Here is a 14,038-nt window from a genome sequence, read left to right as displayed (position 1 = left end):
GAAGTGGATGCACCAATGAGGAGGAGATTGAGAATCTAATCTAGTGATTCATCTTAGTACTGAAGCTGTATTTCACTTCTTGCTTATTGAAATGTTGTAGTTGTTTGTGTTTGTAGTGTTATACTGAAGTGCTGGCAAGGAGAACCTGTCTGACAAAATATTCTTAAAGTCCCCAAAATTAGGCATGGAGGTTGCAATTTTCACCTAATGATGACCTCTCTTGCTATATTTTCCATTTGAACTTCAATCAAATGCACAATCTAGTCACCTATATCCAAATTCGTGTTGTGCTAGTGCAAGGACCTTGCACAACGAAAAGAATGTCTACTCCAGACTAATCCTTGTGCTAGCAGATGTTGACAAGTTGTACAACACATTGCATAATGCATTGCACAACGTTCTGGCATTGCGCAGAGGCAACTGGGGGAGAGCGCCACTGGCACGTGAGAATAGCTGGTATGTGTGTGCTGCAATGAAGGAATGGGCAGTGAGATGCGGAGGAGCAGGTATGCTCTCCTCCATGTTAAAGGGGATGTGTAAGCCCTCCGTGTTAAAGGGATGTGCTGTGTTTTGTGCACATCCCTAGTTAGTGGCCTTGCTTGAGCCCAGCTTCTCCCAACTGGGTACTGTGTTGTTGAGCAGGTCATGGGACATGGGCGGGGAAGTGGTGTGGTTATAGGCTATAGGAATAAAATCTCCCTTACCAAAATCCCAGTCAGGGAAACTGCCCATATCTACTGTGTGTACTTAAGTCCAAGGACCATGGATAGATTGGCACTTCTGTTGGTGTACTGTTCACCCTACTGCCCAACGGAGTCCCTAAATGAGCTAACTGACCTGGTCATGGAGTTGGTGTTGTCATCTACCCAGATTTATAATGGTGGATTATTATTATTATTATTATTTATTCGGTTTCTATACCGTCCCTCCAAAAATGCCTCAGGGCAGTTTACACAGAACAATAACAAATAAAAAAGACAGATGGATCCCTGTCCCCAAAGGGTTCACAATCTAAAAAGAAACATGAGATAGACACCAGCAACAGTCACTGGAGGTACTGTGCTGGGGGTGTATAGGGCCAGTTACTCTCCCCCTGCTAAATAAAGAGAATCATCACATGAAAAGGTGCCTCTTTGCCAAGTTAGCAGGGGCCTTTTTGCCAAGTTACTTCATTGTTCACTTTGGGACCAGTTTGGTAGGTGCAGCTCAGGAGTTCAGAGCAGCCACAATGGGCCTATCCCAAGTGGTCTCAGGACCTATACACACTACCAGTCGTATGCTTGATTTGGTCTTTTGCTAGGAGGGCCGTGCAGATCGGATCTGGCAAGGGCCTGGGAAGCAAGGGTGGCCCGCAGAGCAGAACACAGCAAAGTGGCATAACAGGTGTCCGCTGTAGCATCGAAGTAACGGATTTGATGGTTTGGTTACTACAAGGTGGTAACCAAGCGGGTAGCATTGGAGGCCAAGGGAAGCCCACTGGCTCAAGAATCCAGGGGCAGATAAAGCCCAAAACATGTCCTGGAGGGGACATTCCAATTGACCTTCTTTCTTGACTAGGGCAGTTCCAAGGAATCTCACAATACCCCATTGTTTTGTCTGCTGTGCTGCACTACAACACAATGCATGAATAGAATGATGCAAATGGAGTGGCTGAACATGCATACAGGAACTCTTCTCAGTTGGGAACACCTCGTAAAGTAATCAGTGTTTTAATGGGTACATCTCTGAGTTCCTATCGCCCACTCCAGCCTTCTTTTGATAAGGAGGGAATGTGCATTTAAGAAGCCTTATCTGACTTCCCTGCTGGAATAATTGGCATTTCCCTCGTTTGAGGCATCTGTGAAGGGGAGGTAAACCAAAGGAGTGTCAATCATGCAGAGAGACCTTGAATGGAGAGTTAACTGTTGCGAGTTAATTTCGGGAGTCTGCTCAAGTATCCCAGCATGGGGAAGGCGTGAGGCAAGCTTCCTTTCAATTCGGCTCTTTTGCAGCTGCTAAATCTAGGGCTAACTGTCCCACTGCCTACAGAGTGACTGTTTCGCAATATGCCAACAAACAAAGAGCTTACAATGTTGTGAGGCTCCTGAGCATATAAAAAGTAAGACCCAGATACATCAGTAGATTAAAGGCCAGACTAGATGGGGTAGCCATGTAGAATAGAATTTTCAGTTGGGAGGAGCCTTGTACGTCTTCCAGCCCAAGCCCCCTACTCAGTACATGTACCATTTTATCCATGCATTTACCCTGTCAGTGTATAAGAGAAGTGAACGAGCTCCTTGTCTCTTTTTACGAGTTGTAAAAAGCCCTTTTAAATTTAGGCAAAGAGGAGGCCAGGCGAACCTCCTTTGAGAGGAAGGTGCAATGCAGGTGCCAACTACTGAATAAGCCCTCTTGTCCCCACCAGCTGTTGGGTAAGGTATAACAAGGAGGGCTTCAGAAACGGATTGGAAATCCTGAGCCTGCTTGTATGGAAGAAGAAGATTCCTAAGACACACCAGTCCCACCCCATTTAGGGTTAAGGCCAACACCAGCAGCTTGAACTGAGCCCAGAAACAAATTGGTAGCCAATGAAACTGACACAAGATTGGCCTAATGTGGTCCAACTCGCTGGGCCCAGACCAAAGTTCAGCCACTGCATTCTTCATTATATTGTAAAACACAATGTACAGTAGTATAATTTTGTAGTAATACATACTGTAAATATGTTTTTTCTTTTCTTGCCAAGTTCTAGAGGGCAAACATGTTAGTTAACTAGAATTAATTAGTTAAATCTAACTCAGATACATTTGCTTCTTGATGACATTATTCACAGGCTATTAGTTACTTAGAATTCTATGGACTGACGAATTTTCAGAAAATTTGAAATCTTTGCCATGCTGTTATTGGTATTCTCTTCTTTAACTGTAGGACACACATGTGCATTTATCATGGGGATATTTGCAACCGTTTCAAAATTCATGTCCTGGCATTTCTGATGTTATATTTTTAGTACTCTTACCATTTTATATAAGTAGAGTGAGCATATTTTTGCATTTTGTTCCCTTTTTAAGAATTCCTCTTTCTTGTATCCTTGCAGAAGCAACACTGTTAGGGGCCATAGCTTTGGTTTTTTTCTATTTTAAAAAACCTGCTCCAAAAATAGGTTCAGTTACACCATGCATGCATTTTGATTTATTTATGAACATTTGTATCCTGCCTCTGCCATTTAGATGGAAGCTCAATGTGTTAGAAGAGTTGTTGCCTTACAGGTGATGTGGCTACTGTAAGCTGATCAACATTTTTAAAGAATTAGGAAACGTCTCATACAAAATTTGCCTCCATTATTTTGCCAAATGGCTTCTCCTATTGGTGTGTACAAACCACCCAGAAGTAACACAGTCCCTTCTAGGGTAATCAGCTTTTTAAAATTGCACTGTACTCCTAGGCCACAGCAGCTTGGCCTACAGGCATTTGTAGGGGATTATTATTATTATTTTATTTTATTTTACATTTATATCCCGCTCTTCCTCCAAGGAGCCCAGAGCGCTGTACTACATACTTGAGTTTCTCTTTCACAACAACCCTGTGAAGTAGGTTAGGCTGAGAGAGAAGTGACTGGCCCAGAGTCACCCAGCTAGTTTCATGGCTGAATGGGAAATTTCAACTCGGGTCTCCCCGGTCCTGGTCCAGCACTCTAACCACTACACACTAGCTCTGAGGATAACAACAACAAATATTTATATACCGTTTTTCAACAAAAGTTGCCAAAGCGGTTTACACACAGAGACATAATAAATAAAATAAGATGGATCCCTGTCCCCAAAGGGCTCAAAATCTAAAAAGAAACATAAGACAGACACCAGCAGTAGTCACTGGAGGTACTTTTCATAATGCTTATGAAAAAAATTCATCAGCTATTTCTACCAGATGAGCTACTGTTAGACACAGGAGCAGGTCAGGTTCTTAATTTCTGATCAATTGGGAAACTGAAGAATATACACATAATGATAAAGACAGATAATTTTGTGTGATAGTAGAATTAAATCTTAAAGTATTCAATACATTTTGAATTTTGATGAGCAAACCCTGCATATAGCTTCAGCTTTGCCCCACACTCCGCATTTCCTTTCCCCCCTCAGAAAAATATCTTTTTGAATCTATAACTGAGTTCATAAATTCTATGCATGCTTCCTAAAACACTTGTCCCTACAACTCTTCTTGCAGTTACTTAGTCATATCATTATGCCTGTTCAAATTTTATAGGAGATGTTTCATGAACGTTTCCTTCTGCTTTCTGGCGCTGGGCTGCTGTTCCTGACAACAGGTGAGCTGTTATCTGCCATTATTATGTGGCGGTAGTTAGAGGTGTGCAAACAGGTTAGACGTCAAACCGGTTCAGTTTGACAGTTTGGGGTTGAACTGAATTATCCCCTTGTTCAGGGGGTTCATGGACCGTTTTGGTTAAAAAAATTACCTTATTCCCCCTTGGGGGAGATCCTGGAGATGGGGGGGTCCACAGAGGTCCCCCCTCACCCCATTGGCCTTCCTCATTCCCCCCTCGGCCAGTTCGGCCACTTTTCGGCCTTCACCTGGAGGCCTGGTGGCCATTATGGAGGCCACGCGCCTGCGAACGTGGCCTCCATAATGGCAGTCTGGTGGATGGGACAGCAGGAAATAAGCCCATTGGGTTCAGTGAGACTTATTCCTCAGTAATCATGCATAAACCATGTTGTAGATGCAAATGTGTCCTTGGTCTCTGCTGAGCTCTGAAGAAGAGGGGAATCAGAATTGCTGTAATTGGCTGATTAGGAGCTGAAGACTAGGAGAAGAGGCAGGTGGCAGGCAAGTAAAGCCGCCACGGCATCAGCTTCCAGCACAACAAAGAGGGGAGCCAGGGAGGGAGATCTAGTCAGCATCCAGAGAGATACCTCTCCTATCCCATGTGCATGCACATGCACAGATACATATAGAGGGGGTGTGTGGGGGGGGAGACACAGTACTACATCTCTGCACAACCCCAGCGCTGGCACCATGGAGCATCACTAATGGCAAAATCTTCTCCTGACTTGGCTAAAAATAATAATCTTGCTGCACTAGATTAGAACTGTATTCCTAAATATTAAAAGAAAACTTTACACAATGCAGGAAGTAGTCTTCCCTCTCCCACCTTCAAAAGCAGGTCCTGCACCTGTTTACCATGTGGACAGGCACTGCAGATTTTCATGGGGAAAATAACAGAATATTAAGTGTTATGTTGAACCACCATTCTAATTCTGTTTACTTTTGACTGTGGAACAATGATGCCTTAGCATTAAACCAAATTTATTTTAATGTGCAGCTGAGCACAGCTTATGCACAAGAAACTAAGTGTTTGTGCCATTGGGCATACAAAGTAAGTTGTTAAAAAGAAGAAAGTTGTTATAGAGAATGAGAGAGTATGAAGATGAATAACGTTTCCTCCTTATAATCTTCTACAAAAAGGTACATTAGAACCTTCTTTTACTCGCTTGCATTTTCACTAAAATAGTATGCAAGATGCTGTCCAGCAGATTCTTCAGGTCACTTGCTATGCAAAATTTATTTTGGCTGTCTCTGTTCCAGAATCAGAGATGCTGGGCTGTCTGTCAGCTGTGACAAGTATGTAATGTAATTGCCTGACCAAATAGCTTCTTCATCAGAGCTAGCATCATAGCAGAGTGTAAGATTACCGAGGTTTATGGCCTAGTCACTACGGATCCATCATAGGAACATAGCTGCTGTGTTATCATATACTGAGTCAGACCATTGGTCTATCTGGCTCAGTGTTGTCTTCACAGACTGGCAGTGGCTTCTCCAAGGCTGCAGACAAGAGTTTCCCTCAGCCCTGTCTTGGAGGAAACTTAAACCTTCTTCATGCAAGCATATAAGTGTGCTTCCCAGAGCAAGCCCATCTCCTAAGGGGAATATCTTACAGTGCTCACATGTAGTCTCCCATTCAAATGCAACCAGAATGGACCCTGCTTAGCAAATGGGACAATTCATACTTGCTACCATAAGACCAGGTCTCCTCCCACAACACACCATGTGTTCCATGTTGTGCTGGAAGCTGTGTCAATGATGTGTTTCCATATGGATATGAACTTTTCACTTTGTTTTATACTAATTTGCTTTGAATTTGTTTCATTTTATACAGAGTTTTGTTTCCCCATGTTGATGCTACCAATTACTGATATTTTCTAAAACGAGTTTTCCTTCCTCTTTCTTCTTAAGTGCTTTCTCTTGAATGTACCAAATTCAATGTAAAAACATGCCAGGAGTGCATCCAGTCTGGCCCTGGTTGTGCCTGGTGCAAGAAGCGGGTAAGTTTTCCATCCCATTTGTTAAAGTATATTTTCAGGTTTTTTCAAAGAACATTCCCTCCTTTCTTGTTCACTGTGAATGAAACCTTTCTATGTAAAGCTGAAAGTTGAGGTTGTTTTTGTTTCGAATGGTGGGAAGCATTGTTCCCTTCGGGTTTTTTCTTTTCTGTATGTTTGCTTGTAGGATAGCCCCAGGCCTGGTTCAGGTCACTCTTGAGGTGGCGTGGAAAGCCTCTCACCAGCCACAATGCTTAGCACATGCCATATGTCCACCCCACCAGTCTTCCCTCTCACAGGAATTCCCAGATGTTGTTGACTATGGCAACAAGCATCCCTAGCTGCAAGGGCCTTTGGCTGCGGATTCTGAAAGTTGTAGTCAACAACATCTGGGAATCCCTGTTAGAGGGAACTTTGCACCCCACCCCCTTCTTCCCTTACCTGGTGGTAGTGATGGAAGCTTCCTTTCCCCCTCCCCCCTCCTCTCCTCCTCCTCCTCCTCCCATTTACCTTGCTGCTTGCCTTTTGAAAAGACAGGGAATGGGGGATGGAGCAAAGGGAAGTGAGGGAGGAGTCCTCCATACTTCCACATAGTCCCTACCCCCTATCTTTTCAAAAAGGAGGAGGAGGAGAAAGAGAGGCCGCCGCCACCACTGTTAATGGAAAGTGGCAAGGCAGGTAGTGGGTGGGGAATGTAGAATGTCCCTGCCTCTCTGTCTCCCTGAGTGATGGGCACATCCATAGCAGGTCAGCTGCGGATGGCCCACTGTGTCATGGTCTCCAAAGCAGTTGTGGTGGGGATCTGCCTAGCTATACATTGCTGTTTTCAAAATAGTGAAGAGAAAATCATGTCCTCTTCTCTAGACTATCAATATACCTGGTTCCTTTGCCCCATCTCTCATGACAAGTATCCTGTTGTGGGACAAGAGCTCCTAGGATGACATCCCACAGCTCCAGACATGATGACCAAGGTTAGAAGGCAAGAAGGCAGCCTAAATAATTCTCCAGATCCACAAGATTCATAGCACTTGACATTTCCTTAGTCCACTGAGGTCGATAATTTTTATTCCTTCTTTACAAAAAGGGAATAGAGCTAGGACTTCGGACACACATAGGCAGCTGTAGTTGGGGGGATTGGGCGTGCTGCTTACTATATCCGATTCTCTTTCCTTCAGTGAGAAACAGTGTGTTTCCGCTTGTATCTGTTCTCCCATCCCTCACTACTATGGGTGAAGATCAGGGAGAGGTGGCAAGCTGTGCATGCCACATGACTGGCTTCTGGGGGTGAAAGTGGAGGTGTTCCAGGTACCTGCCCAACTGTGCTCTCTGGACTTGTGAAAAGTCATCTGATAGTTAGAATTTGAGGTCTGTCAGGTCCAACCCATTTACAGTACTAGAGCTTGCTGGTTCTATGTCCATGTACAAAAAGCAGATAATTCCTAAAAGCCCAGTCATTTTAGATTCATTTTTAGCAACTAGCAGAAACAATTCCAAATGTTTGAAAACCAGCACATATGCTGGAGACAGGGTTATAAATGACATATTAAAAGTCCGGGACCTTTTGAGTTAACTGTGGCAGCATAATTGAAAAAATAGTGGCCCCAAAATAGTTCTTCACATATCTCGCAAGCTCTTGCTCTGATGAGGAAATGATTTATTTGAAAACTGTGAAGCATCACAATAGCTATAAAACTGTGGAACTCAATGAGGCGCTTCACACAAGCAGGGGGTTTGTGGGGAGAGCAGACTGGGCCTCCTCTCCCCGCACACGAGCAGGAAACCCTCCCTGGGTGGCCAGATCAGCCACCCACATAATGACTGGCTCTGTCACAGAGCCGGTTAGGGCAGCGGGGTTTGGGGCCCTCCTGGTCCCCAGAAGTCTCAGAATGCTCAGTGCAAGTGCGCAGGGCATTCCGAGGTGCCCCCACTGATGGTTGTGGTATGATGGCTTGTTGTCGCCTCCCGCTCGGGAGGCTGTTTGTGAGTTGCCATGACGTAGAGGCACACAATCAGAGAAATGGGGTTAGTGGAGTGGGCGCTCCGCTAACCTCATTTAAGGGGGGGGTGCATTTAAGCGGGCTTGCCGCTGAGAGTTGCCCGGCTCCTGTGGCAGCACACGACCACAAACCAGCTCCCTTAGCCCGGTTTCAGCTGGTTGTGAGAATAGCCTTAATGTGTCGAACCAATCGTTTTGTTGTGAAATGAAGGCTTAGAATGGGACTTAATGGCAAGCTCCGCTGTCCCTGTTTTTGGCTGTAGCTCACTTAGGTGAACTTTCCCCACCAAACCTCTCTCAGCATCTGTACCAATTTTCAAAACATTTTGAACGACTGTATTTCCACTTATTTACCCTAAAATGACTAGACTATAAATAAGATCGCTGTATATGCAAAGGATGTGAAACAAATTGTGGGAAATGGAATTGATCGTGTGTGTTCTGGGATCGGTGGATTTTAGCCACTGATTCTGTAGATCTGAGTGTTTTGCCTGATTTTGAGTTCAAGAAGCAATGAATTTTCCCAGTACAATGTTTTGGAGAGGTAGGTTACGATAGTATCATTCAATCACCCCCCAAAACCTTAGTTAAGAATGAGAGTTAATATGCTTTAAATCTCTACTTGTGCTCTATTCTAGAGAATGTGGAAACTAAAAGTTAAGGTGCCCTTCTTGACTTCCATGCCATGTAAGCTGTAAAGACTTTGTACAGTCTCATATGTTATGCTGCTTTTGCAATAAGGCTGCATGCACCCTTTACACACAAGTAGGCCCCATCCTTATGTGCAAATATCACAAGCCTTTTTCATGTGAGTAGATCCAGAGTCCTACTCCTGAGAAAATGTTGCTTGTGCATCCTTGCTTGTGCATGAACTCCATCCTTACTCATGAGTAGATCTCACCATTACTACTCAGCCTTACTTGTGAGTAGAACCTATACTTATGGGTAACATTGAGGTTCTGTTCATGTGTACTGTTGTCTACTTGTGAGTAAGGATGCACCATTACTCACCAGTAAATCCCACCTTTACTCATGAGTAGACCTGTAACCTTACTCAAAGGTAAACCTTGCATTCTCTCAAGCATAGACTTAAGAGTGGCTACTCATGAGCAAAGGTGTGCTGTCTACTTGCAAGTAAGTTTCAGGATCAATTTGTGAGCAACTTTAAGGGACTACTCACAAGCAAAGGTGCAAGGTTTTCAAGAGTAAGGGCATAGGCTCCACTCACAAGTAAAGTGAAGTTCTACTCATGTGTAAAAGTTTCAAACCCTGCTTTTGAGTAAATAACTGTGTCTTGTAGAGATGCATCAGGCAGAAGGTATATCTGTAGGAAGTTATGCCTAGATTGGGGACCTCTTGAATTTCTGACTGGACATTTACTATACAGATGGCATTTTGGGGAAGCACTGTGCCTTGTAAAGATGCATCAGGCAGAAATTCATTAGGCATCTCTAGCAAGTAATGCATGACATGTCCCCTTAGCTAAGCAAGGTCCACTCTGGTTGCATATGAATGGGAGACTTGGTGTGTGAGCACTGTAAGATGCTCCATCCCTTAAGGGATGGACCCACTCTGGGAAGAGCAGAAGGTTCCAAGTTCCCTCCCTGGCATCTCCAAGATAGGGCTGAGAGAGATTACTGCCTGCAACCTTGAAGAAGCCGCTGCCAGTCTGTGTAGACGATACTGAGCTAGTTGGACCTATGGTCTGGGGGCCCGTATTCTTTGAAATCTTTTGCTCAATTATAGCTACGCCCCTGGGCAGCTTCTTGTGTTCCTATCGGTTGAAGTTATATCTGGATGAATCCTCCCCAGACCAATCTCGAGCTTAAAGACCAAGGCAAAATGTGAGTGTGTGGAGCCTCATTTAAGCAGCATAATATAAAATACTGTACAAAGTACTTGAAGCTTATATGGTGCGGAAGTTATGATGGGCACATTAACTATTAACTATTTCCACACCTTTTAGAATATGAGGAAAAATGGAAAGCATCTTAATTCTCATCTTAAAGTGGGAGTTTTTGAATGAATGGATTTGCAGTCAATCCCTTTTTGAAAAGGGAAATCCAATAGGCACTATAGGAAAGGGAAGGTTAACGGTAGCTCTTACCCATGCTGGCTAGGCAAAGCCTCCATACTCATAGTCAGTATATCTCTGATGTAGAAAAAGGCAGTCTGCCACCACTTTGAGTGCCCTTGCAAGTAGGGATGAGCATGAATCAATTTTTTAGATTCAATTTGTGCCCAAATCAAATCATCCCTGTTTGTTTTGTAATCAAATCACCCTGGATTCGATTTGGATTTGATTTGATTCTATTTGGATTTGGATCAATTCAGACCACTTATAAAGGTCCTAGGGACACCAAATTTTGTTGGTGGTTAGGTCCCCATGGGTGCCACCTACCACCCAAATTTCAAGACAGTGGGGAGCTTGGTTGATTTTTAATTAATTTTTTAAATTTCTACTGATTTTTTATATTTCTGCCATAGGAAATAATGGGGATTCGAAGTTGCCCTATCCTAACACTAACATAGACCCCCAGCTTTCATTTGGGGGGGGGGCGGGGGGCGAAGCTAAGTTCTAGCCCTTATAGAAGTGGAGTTATGGAGCAAAATGTGTGTTTACTATTTTTCAAGTGTTTGGATTCTTTGGTGTATAATAACCTTTCCTCATAATGAATCCCTATGAGGATTCAATATACATCTTCATTTCTTCTGTTCATCTTTCTTGACTGTCAGTGGCAACTGTCAACTGCCATGTGTCAACTACCCCCGCCACACACACACACACAATGGGGTACTCAGTTTATTTTTTAGGCATTTTTGAAGTGTTTAGATTCTTTGGTGTCTTCATTACACACTTTCATTTATTCTGTACATTTTGATCCCAATGCTTTGGAGGTGGAGGTGGCGAATTAGTGGCACCCCATGCGCCAACTACCCCCAACCCGCAAGCCGCTGGGTACTCAGTTTATATTTTAGGAATTTTTGAGGTGTAGACTCTTTGGTGTGTAATTAATTCTCATAGGGATACATTATGAGAAAAGGTTATTATTCACCAAAGAGTCTAAACACTTTAAAAAAATCCTAGAACATAAACTGAGTAGTACTCCACTGCCTTGCGGGTGGGAGTGGGGTATAGTTGGCACATGGCAGTTGACAGTTGGACAGTCAAAATGAATAGAATAAATGAAGGTGAGGATTCATTTCTTTGAGGATTCATTTCATTGAGGAAAAGTTATTATACACCAAAGAATCCAAACAGTTGAAAAATAGTGACCACAGATTTTGCTCCGTAACTCCACTTTTACAAGGGCTAGAGCTTAGCTTCTTTAACAAACGAAAGCTGGGAATCTGTGGGAATTATTAGGAGGTACCTGAAATTCAAATCGAATCTGGCACAATTCAATTTGGACCTGAATCTAGCTAATGGACCACAGGGGCGATTTGCTCTGTCTCCAAATCACCCGAATCAGCTAGATTCAAGGACAAATCCATTTGTACCCAAATTGATTCACACATCCCTGCTTGCAAGGCCCTGTGCCATCTCTCCTCCATCTTGTGTTCATTTGCCATCTCACCCCATGTTGCATGCCCTAGCAAGGTCCCTTGCTGCCTTGCACCCGCCTCAGTCAAGGGAGAAAACAAAAGCCCAAAAGCAAAGGGAGTGGGGAGGGAAAGAATGTTTGGCTCTAAAAGTGCCAGGGTACTTCTAGACTCTTCTTTTCAAGCATCTTTGTTCAAAACCTGGAAGTCACACTCTAGAACTTTCCAGGACTGCCCCTTCCCAACTCTGGCTTCAGAATCTTCAGTGGGCAAAAATCGATAAGTGCCCATAGCTGATTTTATCCTATTGTTATGGGAACTTCAGAGGCTAACAACTTTGGAAATACCGGTTCAGGTTTCCCCCCCAAAACAAAAGATTATGCTGCCTAGTTGATATCCAGGCAGATTTGACAGTTGGTTTGGATTTCATGGCTGATAGAATGTCCAGGGCTTCTAATGGCAGAATGTTGATGAGACAACTCCTCATCTTAACTATACTGGCACTACCATGCTAGTATAATCGGAAGCTGCCCTATACCATTGCTTGAACTAGTAATGTCTACTCTTTGCCTGACTTCAATATCTCAGGCAAAGTTCTCTCTCAGTCCTGCTGGCTGTTCCTTTTCAATGGAGATGCTGAGATTAAGCCTGGGGGCTTGGGCATGCAAAATATGTGCTCTACTATTGAGCTGTGATGGTTTTGTTTAAAATCTATTACTTGGTAAGCAAGCCAGAGGTTGCTAGTTCGAATCCCCGCTGGTATGTTCCCCAGTCTATGGGAAACACCTCTATTGGGCAGCAGCGATATAGGAAGATGCTGAAAGGCATCATCTCATACTGCACAGGAGGAGGCAATGGTAAACCCCTCCTGTATTCTACCAAAGACAACCACAGGGTTCTGTGGTCCCCAGGAGTCAACACTGACTTGATGGCACACTTTACCTTTAATTGTCTAGAATCTATTTGACCCTTCCTAATTGTCCAAAACTTACTAGCCATTTTACTCTTTATTTATTTTAATTTTTTTAACAAAATATAGGATTTCACAAAAGTAGGAGAACCAGATTCTAGTCGCTGTGACACTGAGCAACAACTCCAGCAGAGGGGATGCAGTGAGGGCATTGTTTTTCCAGAAAGCATTGCCATAAGTGGCACTGATCCACCAAGTCAGAAGAATAAACAAATCCGCCCTGAGAAGGTGGATCTGCAACTAAGACAAGGTACCTTTTTAAAAATTAATTCCTTGACATAGAAATTGAAAAGAGATATAAAGGATTATTTTATTGGCAGCATGTGTTGCTTCCTTGGTAGATTGCTCAGGCTGTACACAGGCAATTGTTTTGTACAGTAACGCCAGTGTCTTTCTTCTGACCACTAACATGGCAGTAGAGACCACATGTGAGCACTGTAAGATTTTCCACCTCAGGGGATGGAGCCACTCTGGGAAGAGCAGAAGGTTCCAAGTTCCCTCCCTGTCATCTCCAGGATAGGGCTGAGAGAGATTCCTGCCTGCAACCTTGGAGAAGCCACGCTGCCAGTCTGTGAAGTTAATACTGAGCTAGATGGACCTATGGTCTGACTCAGTATATGGCAGCTTCCTATGTTCCTAGTTCCGACTGACCAATAGTAGTCTGAGAACTGTACAAATATAAGGCCAAGAGGGAATTTCTTTCTCCTAACTGCATTTTATCTAATCTCATGCATGTCAAAAGTCTAGTCAGTTTCCCTCCTAAATGAAACTTTAAAAATGTGTTATGTTTACGGGGTGTGGGATGTTGAGATTGGGACATTGGTGTATGGGAGTGGGAGCATCTTTTCATTTTAAAGTGTTTAATGATCATGATGGCTGTGTATGTATTTGGATAAGTGCACTTATCCAGATATAATCATATCTGCTACTATTCTAGCACACATTCATACACATACTGTATTTACCTGAATCCACAACTAGGTCGTCCCCCCCCCGCAAGTTCTTTTATGTTATAAATCAGAGGCTCGTGTTGAATTCAGTGTCCTCTTCCTTTTGGATAAATACAGGTTTAACTTCTATTTTTAAGAGGATCATCTCAAATTCAGAGTCTTCTTCAGCTTGAGTAAAAACAGTATGTCTTTTTAGGTTATAATGCGGAGAGCTCCAGCTTTTCCTGTGTAGTACTTAGGTGATGGCAATAGTAAACCCCTCCTG

At 43.4% G+C, this 14,038-nt stretch overlaps 1 protein-coding gene across 3 annotated transcripts in view; it reads left to right on the top strand.

Annotated features, from left to right (window-relative positions):
* The window catches only part of ITGB2 (integrin subunit beta 2), a 73,082-nt gene that overhangs the window by 25,924 nt on the left and 33,120 nt on the right, over positions 1-14,038 (top strand). For 2 of the 3 annotated variants that reach the window (XM_053283005.1, XM_053283004.1), the window contains 3 exons: positions 4,243-4,303; positions 6,229-6,317; positions 12,893-13,073. In XM_053283005.1, the coding sequence (XP_053138980.1) occupies positions 4,246-4,303; positions 6,229-6,317; positions 12,893-13,073 (328 nt within the window). In that variant the 5' untranslated portion in view covers positions 4,243-4,245. Of the gene's footprint in view, positions 1-4,242; positions 4,304-6,228; positions 6,318-12,557; positions 12,575-12,892; positions 13,074-14,038 lie in introns of those variants that run through there. The other variant, XM_053283006.1, reaches the window with a different exon arrangement.

The sequence above is a fragment of the Hemicordylus capensis genome, chromosome 1 (genome assembly GCF_027244095.1).
Source record: "Hemicordylus capensis ecotype Gifberg chromosome 1, rHemCap1.1.pri, whole genome shotgun sequence".
NCBI lineage: Eukaryota > Metazoa > Chordata > Lepidosauria > Squamata > Cordylidae > Hemicordylus > Hemicordylus capensis.
The sequence above is the reverse complement of the archived record's forward strand: the minus strand, read 5'-3'. Positions and strand labels throughout refer to the sequence as shown.